Below are 17,334 nucleotides of genomic sequence, written 5' to 3'. Positions count from 1 at the left end.
ATGAGTGTTTCTCATGGATTTGGGTACTGTACAGAACATTGCTTAGGACTTGGTACCAAAATTAATTTTCCATTACAATACGATGCCGATTTTATTTCCGAATAAAAGAAGTAAGGAAATAAATGCAAGCTCGGACGACCGCAAAACATACCCGGAAAATGTCAAAGGTGTGCAGTTAACTGACTGATGGGGTGAAGTGCTGGCAAATTCATTAAGCTAAGCATGTTAATATATTTTAAGTAGTTATATAGGAATTAAATGTGCATCCCGTTACCTGACAATCATGTGGGTGTCTGCAGAGTTATAATACGTGTATATTGCGTAGCATGTACACTAATAGTTGAACATGGGTTTTTAAGGTCTTAATTGATAATTGCATCTGAGTTTGATTTTGGGGTCAATTAATGAAAGATCACTTAGCTCTATAGACGCATACACGTTTGAGATATTCGTGAGGATACTGACGAACCAATTTCAGAAATAATGCCATTAAGTCGTTACTAAATGCAAAATATTTCCTACGTATTTTTCACTTATTACTTTCAAAACAAGGAACACTCTATCTGATTTTGAACGAAACACAGATCGCACATAAACACAGTCATCGGTCAGTAAACAGAATGCACAGTCCTGAAACATCACAATAACTATCACACGGTGTTAAATCATTTTCTTAAACGATACATTCCGTATTAAGTCACATCAGATCTCATTTAGAATCACATGTTCAGAGACAGCTGAGCATCTTGTATCTACCCCAGCGCCGCGTGTTGTAGGAACATATCAAGCAGTAGAAGTTGTCATTTCTATTTGTCCTGCTCAGGTCATTACGTGTTATTCCCGGTTTTTAAATATATTGGAGTTGTATATCTGTGTAGTGTATCATCGTTGCTTAGTGCTCTATTAGGAGTCTTGAACCCAAAAGTAGTATTCTGAAGAATAGCCTTTTTAATTCTAAGTTTGCGACTAAAATGCCGATAATAATTTTTGTTTTTCATCTAGAGGACCTCTACTGAAATTTACTTCCTGAATTGTTTTTCAACTTTAATGAAAATATGACGTCATCACTCTCCCTTTGCGCGATCCATGTCGTGCCGTCGTCGTAGTGCTAGTTATTTTGTACCGGAGAAATTTGTATTGTGTTTAATACAAAATTATAACTGTGGATGTAGTTGAACGTAAATTTATCCACGAAGAGTGAAAAATGGCGAGGTACGGGCAACGTCCTGAAAATGCTCTCAAGCGGGCGAATGGTGAGTGTGAACTGGGAAGTTCCATGTGTACCACAATATGGAACACTTTCCTGATAAATTTTATTGAAGTTCGGAAAAAAAGGCATGTGCATAAAAAGAACAATATACATTTATTGCTTTGTATGAAATATGTTTTACCCCGATGCATGTTTTAGTTGAATATTGATTTATGTGAGGATATCTGTGGACAGTTCATATGAGACATTTCATAAGTCAGATAAGGCAACGAATTCTGTTGGCATGGCGCCGGTTGTGTTTAGTAGTTGGTCTAGTGCAAAATATTGGCATTTTCTAAGCTGTGTGACTGATCTTACCCAATTAGTCAATTTATGGTGATGAGGTATTAGGTTGAAGGGAATATCTGAAAGGTTAAATTGAGCGATTTTGAAGGTTGTGTTGAATGTTTTGGTTATGTGCAACGGAAGTGAACCTTCGGGTTGCGATATTTTGATCGAAATTATGGTGCTCTCAGTGAGGTGTATTTCATTGGTAATTTCACTACGCTCTCTTTTCATTATGTATTGGCTTCAGAGTATTTTTGCGATAATTTCTATGTAAGTTTTATAATTACAGGGGTGAATGAAGGTTTTCTTTGTTTGTTCTATAAGTGGTTTTACTGATTTCTACCCTTGGTAACGGATAGCCTCATGAAAAAATATACTCTTGCACCACAGCAAATAAAGGAAGTGAACAGGAGGTGACCTTCCTCAGATAGATGCGAGAAGCGAGGAAGAAGCAAACTGGTAGCGAGGGGGAGAGCGCCGTTGCCTCGTCACCCCGGAGTTCACTGGCCCATTTGTTTACATGTTGGAAACGTTGCAATTCCCACCTTGGCTCTGACCTGCCATGCCACGCCCCCACCAGTCACCACTTTTGTGAGACTTTGACCTTAGTGATATGCGGAACCGATAAAATGACGCAGCCTTCAGATATCACTATTACCAGCAAGCAACTGTCACGGTCATGCCAGGTGCTGTTCATTGGTTCATTTTGCAGAGATAACACTACCTTAGCCTATAACCCCGGCGTTGTTTACACCCACTACGTATTTGATCTTAAGGCTCCAAATTGCTGCTTAGGAAACACAGAGAGTGCAGATGAAATTCACAGTCTGTTCAGTTTCTGTGTTACAAGTTGTGCTCTGAGTTACATTTGTGTCTATGTTAGCTGTGCAGCGAGTTGCATGGACTACTATTGTTATGGCTGCTAAACGCAAAAAGCTAACTCTCCAAAGAGAGATTTACAATCTTAGTGACGTTGAAAAGAATAGCTAATTCCTGTGTTACAGATGGCAAAAATTATGATTTGGCACTCTCTATTCTGTTTGGAATCATGAAACAGAAGGACGCTACTCTGACTACAGTAGAGGAGTGTGGTTCTGGGGGGTAACCAGAAGAATATTTGTTCTTTGCCATTTGAGGAACTTGAGAAACACATGGTTTCAAGGACAAAAATGAGAACACTTCAATTGACGCAAACATACTAAAACAAAACACTTAAGAAATTGCACTTAAGCTGGGTATGCATGATTTGCATTCTTCTATTGGCTGGTTTAAATGGCTTAAAAGAAACGACACATTCTTTCATACATAAATACCCACTTGTAAGTATGCGAAGTTCCACCTTTCCACCACTTTAAAATGTTACGATTTTTCTTAGATTAAAATAACATTAAGTTATTTTTAATTTAGTCTACACGTTTCATTTTTTATGGAAAACATCTTCAGCCATGATCTTGTTTAACAGTTAAAATATGCACAAAAATACAAGTTATATAAGTAAAACACAATCACTCATATTAAAAACAACTTGTCCTTGACAAGATGATAGCAGAATGTGGGATAGCAGAGCACACCCGTACCACCTTAGAAACTTTGGTAGATAAACATCCTCCGCCGTCATGTCCATTGTCGTTTCCCAATCGCCCTCACCTTAGTGATAATTATCTCAGCATGAGACCAGAATTGGTGCTTGAAGGAATAAAGACATTCCCTAATGGTTCTGCTTCAGGAATTGACGGTGTCCATCCTCAACATCTAAAAGATCTTGCCTCTAAATCAGCTGGGGATGCCGGGAGAAGACTTTTCCAGTCATTCACAGAACTATACAGTTTTATTTTAAGAGGGCAACTCAGTTGTGAAGTGTGCCCAAACTTTTATGGGGCCATATTAACTGCCCTTCAGAAACCTGACGGAGGCGTTCGACCTATCGTTATTGGGAACACCGTTTGAAGGCTGGTTGCTAAGTTATCTTGCATGGCAGTAAAGGGGACCATTAGCCAGAGATGTTAACTACAGAACAAAAATGGCCAACCAGACACCAGTGGGATCCGAACCCACAACCTCTTGATTTCGCGTCTGTTGCTCTACCATTGGTGTCCGGTTGTATTAAATGTATCTAATATTCATCGTATAGATATCCTTCTAACATCAGGTCTGATATTATTTTGTCACAGTCTGGGGTACAGCAAGTTGATCCAACAGGACCTCTACTTTTTAGTCTTGCACTCCAGCCTGTTATCGCAGACTTTAAAAGTCCTCTTAAGTTATTTTATTTGGATGATGGAACCATTGGTGGGAATCCTCATACGGTTTTTATGGATCTAAAGAAAATTGTCGCTGTTTGTAATAACATCGGTTTCGAAGTAAATCCGCATAAATGTGAAATCTACTTGTGTTCCACGAGAAATGAGACAACAGTTTCTGCATTTTTTTAACAACTGGCTTTATTTTGCACCGACACAGTTAGGTCTTATGGCGACGATGGGATAGGAAAGGACTAGGAGTCGAAAGGAAGCAGCCATGGTCTTAATTAAGGTACATCCCCAGCATTTGCCTGGTGTGAAAATGGTAAACCACGGAAAACAATCTTCTGGGCTGCCGACAGTGGGATTCGATCCCACTATCTACACAAAACATGCACCATCCAATGTATTAATTTTATGTTAACAATTTTGATAAGGACAAAGTCCTTATTTTTAAGATTGTACTGTATTGAATAGGTGGGTGAACAATAAAAACATACTAGTGTTAATTAATGCAAATACTCTCAATACGGACCCAAAAATGAATTTTGTCACATGTATTAAGCTTCAGAGCTTGTCGTTGAGCCTCTTCATGCCTACATTGTTGTTCTTCATACACAGTAACTGATGTAGAGACAGTATGGCACCAAAGTGTAAGATTCTCAGCAAGCATATCCCAGGATTTGAGTGTTAATTCCAGCGCTTTTCATACTGTGCTTTAGCTTATCCTTGAGAAACGTTTCATAGGGGCTCCATGAAGTCTTGTCAGCACAGAGTTCACCATATGCGAGTTGATGGGGAAGCCTGGTATCACTCGTGCAACGGACGTGCCCTATCCATCTGAGACATTGGCCAATAATGGTATTCTAAACATTTATAGCATGCACTTTCTCAAGAACTGCAAGGTTGGTCCCATTTGATATTCAAGATGTATCTAAGTTTTTGCAGATGGAAGAAAATATATAGCATAAAATATGTAATATCCTGTCGGGAAACAAAATATTCCTTCAGTATATTGAATATTATAGACTTTTGAGTTACGGAAGTTTAACTGTGGTTGTAGTGAGGCCTGGGAAGGATGTGTAATTGAAAAAGGCAAGGCAATGGAAAGTGAAAAAGTAACCACATGATCTCTGAAAATACCATCATCAAATGATGCTGTAGTCTGTTGGCTTTTATTGGCTGTTGAAGTAACAGATACCGCAAATATAGTTCCATGGATTAATTTGGTTAGTTTTTTTAATGAGGAAGGATTTGTGGAGCTAATATTTGGACTAGGCCATTTTGTGAGGATTAGTTGTGGGATAGTGCTATGATTCAGGAGACTGTTTGCTTGAAATTAATGGAATTAGATTAGTAAATTTTGTTCCTCGTGGTTGGTTAGATTTCTCACAGAACTTCCCTTCAAACATTAACCTTATTGAATCATTCAAAATAAATTTTAAATTTATTTTGTCTGTGACATTCCTGTATTTTGTTTGCTTTTTGCATCAGCTGGAAATAACGCATGAAGGTAGCATGAATCATTGCTGGTTCAAATGGTTGTAAACAATGGCAGGATGGCACTCATGCCGAGTTAGGGATGAACTTGTTGGCCGTGTGGTGAGGGTTACGTAGCTGTGAGATTGCATTCGGTAGGTGGTGAGTTTGAATCCCACTGTCGGCTGTTTCCTAGAAGAACAATGGACTGTGTGATGGAAGCAGAAAAGGACTTCAGACGACGTTGGCTAAATATGGGTACCAATAATTGAAAGGTCAAGAGTGTAAAAGAGGCGATAGAGGTAGTTGCAACTAGAGCATTGTGGAGGTATTAGTTAATTCATAGAGGCTTTCAGAATGAATGCTGAAAGGAGATAAGTCTATAATTAGGATGTATGTAAGTTGAATCAGTTCATCAAACCTTTCAAGATTGATTTAACTCCTATAAAGGGACGAGCTGTTGTGAGGAGACTGTAACTCAACTAGAGATTACTACAGAGCATTAGTCAAAGGGCTGTATTCTAAATTTCTGAAGCGTATGCCTGCTGGTTTGATTTCTCCTTGGAGAAAAGTTAAATATCAATCAGTTGCCCCTAGTCTGCATTTAGGGCAGTTGCCCAGGTGGCAGATTCCCTATCAGTTGTATACCTAATCTTTTCTTATATAATTTCGAACATCTCCCTTGCTAAATTATTCCAATCCCTACTTCTCTCTCTATAAATGAATGTTTGCCTCAATTTTTCCTCTTGAATTCATACTTTCTCCTCATATTGTGATATTTTCTACTTTTAAAAATACAACTTGGAATGCTTCTTTTTCTACTAATATTGTTCCCTGCATTTTCTCCACTGGCCGCTTGGAACATAACTTAATTTTTTTTACTGCTAGGCTCATCAGTCTGCTGAAACTAACTTTGAGTTAAGAAATTTATAAACTACCTAAAAGAGAATTGTAACAGTATTACATAATTGAAAAAAAAAAAGAAACAACTTAATTCGTTTTTGAAAGAACATTATCAGATTCTATCAATCACGCTCAAATATTTAGAAATAGGTATTTATTTCTGTTTAAATACTTAAGGAACTTGAAATCTGGAACTTATCTTAATGATGTCCTCCCTTGTCTGTACTCCAGCATATTTACTGCGAGGTGTTTAACCCTTATAGGACCAGCTGACGATATATCATCAATGGTCACACCGGCTAAAAAGACCAGCTGGCGATATTTTGTTGATGGAATAAACGCTGTAGGCCAAATATTCTAACATACGACTAATATGATGCTATATTAATTGTCTTGAAGCTCTTTTGGGACTGTTAAATGTAAGATTTTATCGAGTATGAGAGTCAAAGAACAAAATAAATACCAACAAGTAGAGTGAATCACTTAACGCCAGCCCACACTAACCTTATCGTTGAGCTGTGGATTCTGCTGTTGCTGTTTCAACATAAACCACGTGTGGCAGCAAGTAACCTAGTGCGCTCTTTCAGTTTTATGGTTTGTTAGTTTACGGTACCTCTAACCCAAGTGGATGGTTATTTTGAGTGCTGATTTCCGTTTCGAGAAGTACAGTCATTGCCTTTTGTGGACAAGGAGTGTTTCTCGTAAATGTATGAGAAGTAGCCAATTGGAGGCAGAACTCGACAAGAACTCTGACAATGACTTGTTGGATGATTTATCAGTTTTCTCTGATGATGACAGTGATTTAGACCCATGTTTTGATCCAAATCAGCCTTTGACAGCCAGATTACAACACAACAATACTGTAGCAGTGAGTACCAAGACAGTGCCGAAGTTAGATCTTGCATGACCAATAACACTGACGTGTTTGCTGAGAGTCACAGACAGTTCAAGCTCAGATGAAAGTGATGATCATGCTAACTGGATGAAGATATCTGAAGATAGTAAGCCACAGTTCTCTCACAGTATTTCCTTTATGGAATCTGTTGAAAAGGCACGATGTTTCGGAAAGTAATAAGATCAGCACTGTTTATATTAAAATGACACTATTTATTACATATGTAAATCACAGATGGATGCAGTGAAAACAATGGACATGGAGATTGCAATCGTGATGTGTCAGAATGGACAAAGAAAACGTAGTGTGTAGGTGGTGCTACTTGATGGTGGCTCAGCCAGAGTCATATGAATATATATATAAATAATCTCAACACCCCCTCTTGAAGGCTGAACCAGCTTCAGTGTTTTAATCTTCTGACACCCAGACATTCTAAACACTTCCAGTGCTTATCCTTCGGTAGTCCCTTGGTTAATATATCTGCAGGCATCCTCTCAGTTGACAAGTATTCGAGGTGAATGTCCCCAGATGAAACCTCTCGTACAAAATGATGTCGCACATCAATGTGCTTAGTCCGAGAGTGGAAAACAGGATTTCCAGCAAGCTTCTGAGCTCCAATGTTGTTGTATAGCTGTACAGTCAACACACTGTTAATGCCTATCTCCCTTGCTAGTTGTAGTAAGTGCACTGCCTCTTTTGAAGTCTCACTCAAGGCCATATATTCAGCCTCCGTTGAGGACAATGCCACTGTCCGTTGTGTCCTGGATTCCCAAGATACGACTCCGCCATACATTGTGAATCAAAGCCAGTGTATGACCTGCGATCGTTGATGCATGCAGCCTAATCAGCATCTACATAGCCAGTTAAATTACTGGTATTGCTTCCAAAGGTGATTCCCACATCAGAAGAACCCTTCAGGTACCTCAGTACCCTCTTTGCCGCTTGCCAGTGTTCTTTGACAAAAGAATCATTATATTGGCTTAAGACACTCACTGCATGAGATATGTCTGGACGCGTTGCGGTTGATAGATACATAAGAGCACCTATGAGCTCTCTGTGGGGGGCCTCTCACCATCATCATTGGACCAAGTACTTGATCTTGACAGTTTAGTTCCAGCTTCAAATGGTGTGGCCACAGGTTTTGCAATCAGACATTCGAAAGCGATCTAAGATGTCCATAACATAACCTTTCTGTTTCAAGGTGATACCAGATTCATCTGGAGAAAACTCAATCCCGAGACAGTACTTAATGTCTTCCAGGTCTTTGACCTCAAATGACTTTTGTAGAAATTTGTGGACCTCGTCAATTTCTCTCGAGTTCCGTGACAAAACTAAAATGTCATCAACATAAACTATGATTAGGAGAGCATCAGCATCAGAACCCTTCACATAGACGCTCGAATCGCTGGACTTCGATTTGACACCAAGCTTTAGTAGTTGCTCGTTCAAGCGTTGGTGCCAACAGCGGCCAGCCTGCTTCAAGCCATACAGAGCCTTTTTAATACGGCACACACAATCCTTGTTCAACATCTTCAGCATCCTCTTGGCTTCAGCTATGATCTTGGATGTTGCATTACTTTCCTGTACGATGAATTTGAGTATTTCTCTGGTGTAGTTTGGTACCTCCATAAAGATTTCCTCTTCAACAATTCCATTTAAGTATGCAGCTGCTACATCGAATTGTCGGACATACATTCCATGATGAGCAGCGAGCGCAATAACCATTCGTATTGAGTTGAGTCGTGCTACTGGTGTGAATGTTTCAGTATAATCTATACCTGGCCTCTGGGAAAACCCCCTGGCCACGACTCTAGCCTTCCTTCTTGTGATCTCGCCATTTTCTCCATACTTATTCCCAAGGACTACACGACTTCCAATTGTCGTCCTATTTTCTGGGCGGTCTACAAGATCCCAGGTCTTGTTTCTTAGAATAGAGACAAATTCATCTGCCATGGCCAGCATCCACTCATTTTTCTCTGGACCTGAAAATGCCATCTGAATTGGAACCTCAGCCGGACATACTGAATCAATTTGTCCTCCATCGTGTTCCTGGTAAAGCTTTTGAGGTCTGCCTCGTGTTCCCGAATGGATCATTTTTGGTCTTTCTGGAGCATGTCGAGATTGTCATATTTCTGGTTCTGGTTCATTTTCAAAACCAAGAAATTCTTCTTCAGAACTATCTGGATCTTTGGTGCTTTCTGTACGTTCTGTATCTCTAGGAGTTATGTTTACATTGATGAAAGGATCAACCTGCTCTGACTCTATCCTGGGATGATCTTCATCAAAGAGCTCTACATTTGGGTGCTGACTTGGAAAAATATCAAGATTGTATTTTTGCTCTTTTCTGTCTCCTTTCAAAAACTTGACATCACGTGAGATTTCCACTTTTCGTTCCTGTGGTATCCCAATTCTGAAACCTTTGGACTGCTCCGCATATCCAAGGAATATACCCTTTTCTCCCCGACGGTCGAATTTTCCTATGTTTGGCGATTGATTTAGGCAGTAGGTTTCACATCCAAATCTTTCGAATTTACAAACATTTGGAACCTTTCCAGTCCAGGCTTCGTAAGGAGTTCGTCCACCCAATTTACTAGTAGGACATCTGTTCCTAATGTAATTCGCTGTTGAAACAGCCTCTGCCCAGAAAGGAGGAGGAAGTCCGGACTGCATTAATAGACATCTGGCCATCTCGAAGAGTGAACGGTTTTTCCTTTCTGCTACTCCATTTTGTTCCGGGTTACGCAAAATCGTCAGGCGTCGTAGGATCCCGCAGATTTTCAACAGTGCGTCGAATTGGGAATTCACGTATTCTGTACCATTATCAGCCTGGAGAATCTTTACTTTAGCGTTTTTCTGTGTTTCCAAACGTTTTTTGAAGTCCTGAAACTCATTAAGGACTTCATTTTTCTGACGAAGTAACGTGCATTTCCATTTGAGGAAACCTTCATTGGGCCACAAATATTGAAATGAATCAATTCCCCCGGTTCCATTCTCCTATTGGACTTCTTCGGAAAAGGGGTACGTGTCATCTTTCCTTGGAGACAGATCTCGCATTCAAAATTCTCTTCAGTGTCGATGACTTCGATTCCCTCTATCCTATTATTCTTTACTGCCTCACATAGATCTGTTATGTTTAGATATCCCAGTCGAATGTGCCAGCCCATAATAGACCCTTTTCGCGTATCTTCTCGGGCAATTTTTCTCTGTTCTTTGGCGTACGACCCATTAACGTAATAAAGTCCGTCTTTTCTATGTGCAATGAATAAGGTACTATTGTTCGCATCTGTAACTTGAGTGGATATTTTGTCAAACACTACGCGGTGACCCCTGTTTACGATCTTCCCGACTGAGAGTAGATTAGTGCGCAGATCAGGTACGTATAACGTATCGCATAGGTTGAAGCTTTTATCATAACCATGAACGTTCATTGACATTGTCACAACACCTTTTGCACTTATTTTCGTTGTAGAACTGTTCGCTAATTTTAAATCGTCAGAAACATTGGATTCTACTTGTGAAAAATAGTCCAGATTTTTACACATGTGCGATGTACAGCCGCTGTCGAGGCACCACACTGTATCTGCGTCGCGGTCCGTCACGAACTTGCACGAGTTCATTTCTGATGTAATATATAGCGAGGTACTTCCTTCGGCCTTGTGAGCATTGTCATGATCATTTTAACTCGATTTACACTCCTTCGCGTCATGACCTATCTTTTTACAACAATAGCAACGAAGATATGTGGATACTCCTTTTTCGCCTTTATCGACTTTGCTTGTGGGCTTTCTATAATTCTTGTTCTTGCATTTTCGTTCAACAGTCATACAGTTTTGCATGTTGTTCCGATCACTGCTCCTCGCGTCACTTTCTTCGACAATTTTTATGCGTAATACCTCGGGCTTTGGAAGTTTGTCGCGAGATTCTATCGCACACCGAAAGTATTTGAAACTGGCTGGCAAGCTATGCAGAAGTAATATGGATAACAAATCATCGTTGTATGCCACGTCCATACCATTGAGCTTGTCCACGGCGTCGAAAAATCTCCGCAAATGGTTGCGTACATTCCCATCTTCACTCATTCTTTGAAGTACGATCTGCTTTAATAATGTTGCTTTCCGCGCTGGCCGCTTTGATTGGTAAATCGACTCTAGTTTTAGCCACAGTTCGCGCAAAGGGTCACAGTCTTTTACTTGTTTCAATTCCGAGGGTTGAATCGCCAAGATGAGATCTGACATTGCTTCATTGTCACGTTCTTCCCATTCTGTAATAGTGGCCGCGTTTTCACCGACCGGTTCAGGTTTAACCTTTATCCCAGCTACGTACGCCCACGTACGTTTTTTTACTAACACAGCCTTCATGTGAATTTTCCGTGTGTCAAAATTGTCCTTTGACAACGTCTCGATGTACACCATACCTGAATTGTTCATCTTCACACACTATTTCTTCGCAGAAGTCACTTGGCTAAATGTTTAACTCAATCTCGCCAACCGTGCGCGACACAATATTTTCACGCGTCTATTTTTCAGTGTATTTTATCACTACACATTTAATCACTTTCCAAACGCGCATCCTGGGCCCGTAACCTGTTGAAAAGGCGCGATGTTTCGGAAAGTAATAAGATCAGCATGGTTTATATTAAAACGACACTATTTATTACATACCTAATTCACAGATGGATGCAGTGAAAACAATGGACATGGAGATTACAATCGTGATGTGTCACAATGGACATAGAAAACGTAGTGTGTAGGTGGCGCTACTTGATGGTGGCTCAGCCAGAGTCATATGAATATACTATATAAATATTCTCAACAGAATCCCCAGGACCTAAACACTGCCCATCACCTGAGTCAAAACCAGTAGCTTATTTTAATTTGTTTTTTACAGCTACCTCTTTTGACTTATGGTTAGAGCCATATAGGTGAACGTTATAGTATCTCAGAAAAATAATCTTTCTCCATCACGCAGATTTCACTCATGGATTCCTGTGATAATGGAAGAGAGGAGGGCCTTTATTATAATTCTGTTGAATATGAGCTTGAACAGGAAACTGACAATCAAATCATACTGGTGTGTCAGTTCTTCATAAAGTTTTCCCTGGTTTCAGGAACTAGATTTGAATGAGTACTTCCATATAATTGACAACAGTAAGTTGGCTAAGAACAATGAACCTAATTATGATCCATGCGGTAAATTTCGACCTTTAGTAAATCATGTGAACAATCTTTTCCAATTCTTTTACACCATTCACAAGCAAATGTGAGTTGATGAATGCTTGATAGGTAGCAGAAGTCATACTCGACTATTGGAACATATTCAAAATAAACACAAGTGGGGTATCATACTTTGGGTTCTCTGTGAATCAGTTTCAATCTACTTTATGAATTTCCTTTGTTGCAAAGGAGCAAAATATGTGGGAGATAAACAAGAAGGTAAAGGCTTAGGTTACACTGTGGTAGTGAAGTTGTTAAATTTGTGCAGCCTTGTAAACAAGGGTTACCACATATTCATGGATAACTTCTTTTTCAAGTGTTCCTCTTGCTTGCTGTACCTTTACAGTAAAGGTAAATTTTTTACCGGCACTCTAAGGCGTAATAGAAAAGGTTTTACAGGAGAATTGACACAAAAACTAGATTTAGGAAGGAAGATATATACGAGGGAAGGCGACATCGTCAGTTTGACTTACTGGGAGAAGAAATTCTAGAAATTCCCTGTGATTTTACTGTCTACAAACACGGAAATAAGCGATCAAGAGAAGATAAAAAGGAACTGTAACAGTGAAAACAAGAATAATCTGACTACAATACGTTTATGGGAGGGATCGACCCGAATGACATGATGCTGTATAGTTGTCTCGACGAGTGGCATACAATAAAATATTGGAATACAGTGGCATTCAGTATATTTTCCAGAACAACGTTGACTGTATTAATTTTATACAAAGAAAACTGTACTAAACATTGTTTCAGAGACAAGCCAAGGTACTAGTTTCTTGTCCAAGTAGTTGATGTCTGAAGAATGGTTCCAGGGGAAGAAGAAATCAGCATCTGTGAGTCCTTCAAATGATGATTTTCAAGGACCTATAGAACCTGCTAAACTCCCAGGAGGCCGTGCGCGTAGAGGCGCGCGGCTGTGAGCTTGCATCCGGGAGATAGTAGGTTCGAATCCCACTATCGGCAGCCCTGAAGATGGTTTTCCGTGGTTTCCCATTTTCACACCAGGCAAATGCTGGGGCTGTACCTTAATTAAGGCCACGGCCGCTTCCTTCCAACTCCTAGGCCTTTCCTATCCCATCGTCGCCATAAGACCTGTCTGTGTCGGTGCGACGTAAAGCCCCTAGCAAAAAAAAAAAAAAAAAAAAAAACTCCCAGTAAGAAAGGAAAGAACGTGTCAGTCATGCAGTAAGACAGGAGGCGTTAGGAAAAGATCAAGAACTGTTTGTACCAAATGCTAAGGATGCCATGGTGTGTACATTGCAAAACATATTTGTAAATACATTTTTGTAGTTGTGGAAAAGAACAGGAAATATTATTGGTTCAGTTTGTGTTTAATGTTTTATGTGTGTATCGGTGTTATTCAGAGGTTCTGAGTTTGTATCTACAAAGTGTAGTCAAAAAAGGCTTACTGCTGTGCTGGTTTATTTTGAGACTTCAGGGCAAGTTGAGAGTAACAATATTTTATTCATTAATTTCAATCCAAACTTCAAAAAAGATTTTTAAAAATGTGATAATACAGAAAGTGAAGTATGGAATGTATGGTAAATAATAAATTTGCCACAGATAAATTTTGCTTACTTTAGAAGCTAGAGATACTTCATTTCAGCATTTTACCAAACATGATCATTAAGGCGTTGAAGTCTCAACTGTCTGACACTGTGGTTACCGGTTTGAGTTCTGTGGGTCAAAAAAAAAAGTCACCACCAGAATGGTGGCTGGCAGGATAGGGGAGGTGGTGGTATACAATTTCTAATCACTAGATTGCGTGCCAAAAGCCTGGATTAAATTCCGAACCTCTCCGTAGTGCTCATATAGAGTGAGTGCATATGACTCTGTTGATGGTGATTTGTTCGTTGGATGGAAACTTTAAGCCTGGAGCAGACTCCTTGGTACTATTCGACAGGAGTAGGCTATGTGCCGGCACCAGGTTTCACCCTCTCCCTTCCTGCTATCATATATCATGTCATTCATTTCATCTCATTAACTCCTCCGATAGGGTTGACGTCAGGAAGGGCATCCAGTGATAAAAACTCGCCACGACAGATTCATCTCATTTTATACCTGACCCCGTAGAAGAACAGAACAAGGGTTGCACAAACAAACATTAATTTTATTCAAACTGCCTAAATTTACATTTCATCATTTTCTCAACATTTTGAAAAAATTGTGAAGAAACCTCTATTACAACTTAAGTTACAGATTTCTGAAAGGAGATGTGGCAAATATTCCTCAAACGGCTTGATTGTTTTCACCATACCACACGCTAAACAGCTGGTCGTCTTAGGTGTGGTAATATTTCTTTCATTTTCACTTAAACTCTTTTGGAACAGTACATTCAAGTTCATTTAGATTGATGTACCATTATTATTATTATTATTATTATTATTATTATTATTATTATCATCATTATCATTATTATTATTATTAGAGGACGTGTGATGATCCTCAGCATTTGTTATAAATAGGGAAGATAACTCGTCTTGATATGCCTGTCATAGTTATATTGTTACGGCGGCCCTTTTCAATGGCTTTATGAACATTTAATAAGAAGTGTGTAATGGTATGCCACCATTCGTGGTCAGAATTCATCCATTCTGACTTTATGACATCTATTTGGTAAATATCTATCCGTATATTCGCTTTTTTTATCCTGCAGTTCTTGGTGTAAAGCTTGGTATTGTGTCGTAGAAGGCAGTGACATTTTAAATCGTAGTTCTTCTATAGAAGCTTATAGGTAGTCTCAAAGGAGCGTTTTTTATTTTTTGGTCAGGCAGAGAACATTTTTAATACGCATGGCCTTCGTGCTTTCTATTGTAGCTAGGTTATCCTTTGGTAGGTGTTCTGAGATGTCTGATGTGTATGTCAGGATGGGGTATGTTTGTTTGTAGATCTTTTCCTCTTCACAGCATACAAGTTGTTAGGAGTGCTCTGCCATCTGTTGAATATATATGGAAGCTGGGAAAGGTTAGGGAATCAAGAAGTATCTAGCAGGGAGCAGTATTTTTCCTTGATCAGAGGGAGTGTATACTCTCTGGCTTGACAGGTAGTAATCAGACATGGCTGCATACAGTGACATTACTAAGGATGAAAATCGCATAATTATATGAGAATATTAATGGCAGTGTTAGTCACATAGCAACCTGCTAAGTACAGAATATATTGCGGGTTAGGGTAAGCCTTCGCCTGCAGTTATTGGAGTTATCATTTAATTATTTGATTTTATGATCACTCAAAGTTGGCTGAACTTTGAGACCTATCAATGTCTCTTGATTCACCGGCAGGTTATTCCGGAGAGAATAAAACAAAAATGAAGCAGATTGGTCCAGTAGAACACATGGAAGGATTTGCCAAAGCTGTTTTTGATGAATTCTTTTAATATATAAATTACTAGCTGTTACCCACAGCTTCGCTCGCAAGGATTTTTTAAGTTGATAAAAATTAATTGTTCCTTGGTACTGCCTTAAGACATTATCTTAAAATCCCTAAAGTATAAAAACTCGCCGAAAAATTGCATTTCATTTATGCCAGAACCTCTTTGTAAACCACGTTTGTGGCATTGCCTTTTGGGGCTAAGATGACCAAGCTACTGGCAGAGCTAAATCTGCAACATGGAACTCTAGATCTGAGAAACAGTCAAGAAAAGGGGTTTCTTTATTTCTAAAAGAGATTACAGGTACCAATTTTCATGCCTGTATCATGTTAAGTTTATGAGATATACTATAGATATACTAATTTTAAGAACTGCCCCACTCCTTCGTTGAGAGTTCAACGTTGAGGCCTTCAGTTCAGAGTTCCGGTTTCGATCCCAGGCTGGGTCGGATATTTTAATCGCGTGTGATTAATTCTTCTGTCTCGAGGACAGGTTGTTTTTGTTTGTCCCAACACTCTCCTCTTCATATTCACTCAACACACCACATTACCAACCGCAACAGGAATACGCAATAGTAATTACATCCCTACACATAGGGTTGGCATCAGGAAGAGCATCCAGTCGTAAAACAGCGTCAAAGCCACATGTGCGACACAGTTCGTACCCGTGACCCCACAGGTGTGGGAAAACCAGTAGAAGAGAAGAAGATACTCATTTTTAAATAGCACCTGCTTTTAAAAAAATTTTCACCCCCTTAAGTGGATTTTCCAGAAAAAGTCTGTTCATTTATTTTTAAGAGAGATTCCATATACGGCCTACCAATTTTAATGTCTGTAACATCTTCCGTTTCTGAGATACACGTATCCTCATATAAAGAATTCAACTCCTTCCTCACATCTTTTCAACCCTCACCCCTTAAGTGGATTTTCTGAAAACAAAAATTTGTGTTCTTTTATTTTAAAGAAGATTCCAAATACCATATTTTATGTCTGTAACATGTCAGGTTTTTGTGATATATTGTAGATAATCTCGCTGCTGTAAGCATACTGTAGCTGATGTTGCCATGGTTACGGCACTTCATGTCTTTATCCGATTCCAAGAGCAGGGGTAATGTGGTGCCTATATCTCAATAATGGTTGGTTTTAGGACCTTAAAACATGGTTTTCAGGCCCGTATGACTTACCGAGTTTGGTCTTTGCGTCAAGGGGCTTAAAATGGGCTTTGTCACGCCCTTGTACGACAAATTTGATATTTTGTCTATATTAGCCTTGTATTTTTATATCTTCCCCCCTCGTCCCCCTCCCCTCGAATTGTTTTGAAAATAAAATGTAGCCTATAGCACTCTGGTATAATGTATCTTTCTATTAGTGAAATCATTTTTAGAATCGGTCCAGTAGTTCCTGAGATTAGCCATTACATATAAACAAACTTTACCTCTTTATATATTAGTATAGATTATTATTGTTATATTATCATAATTTGAATTGTTTTTGAGAACTATTTAGGGATAGTCTAACAAGCTTTTTAACAGGTTGGTTAGTTTTGCTTTAATTTTCAGTTCTTTTTCAGGTGTACTATTGTTACCATAAGTTTTCTCTGTCAGGTAGTTAATAAATGTATTTACTCAGTTTTGGCAGACTGAAGAACCTAACAGTTATAAATTAACTTGAGTGAAAACTGAAGAGAGATGGCTT

At 39.1% G+C, this 17,334-nt stretch overlaps 1 protein-coding gene across 1 annotated transcript in view; it reads left to right on the top strand.

Moving 5' to 3' along the window:
• Nucleotides 1-1,007: 1,007 nt before the first annotated feature.
• The window catches only part of eIF3a (eukaryotic translation initiation factor 3 subunit a), a 186,949-nt gene continuing 170,622 nt past the window's right edge, over nt 1,008-17,334 (top strand). The window contains exon 1 of the mRNA XM_067155938.2: nt 1,008-1,253. Coding sequence (XP_067012039.2) covers nt 1,205-1,253 — 49 coding nt within the window. The 5' untranslated portion in view covers nt 1,008-1,204. The remainder of the gene's footprint in view (nt 1,254-17,334) is intronic.

The sequence above is a fragment of the Anabrus simplex genome, chromosome 1, assembly GCF_040414725.1.
Source record: "Anabrus simplex isolate iqAnaSimp1 chromosome 1, ASM4041472v1, whole genome shotgun sequence".
Classification (NCBI taxonomy): domain Eukaryota; kingdom Metazoa; phylum Arthropoda; class Insecta; order Orthoptera; family Tettigoniidae; genus Anabrus; species Anabrus simplex.
The sequence above is the reverse complement of the archived record's forward strand: the minus strand, read 5'-3'. Positions and strand labels throughout refer to the sequence as shown.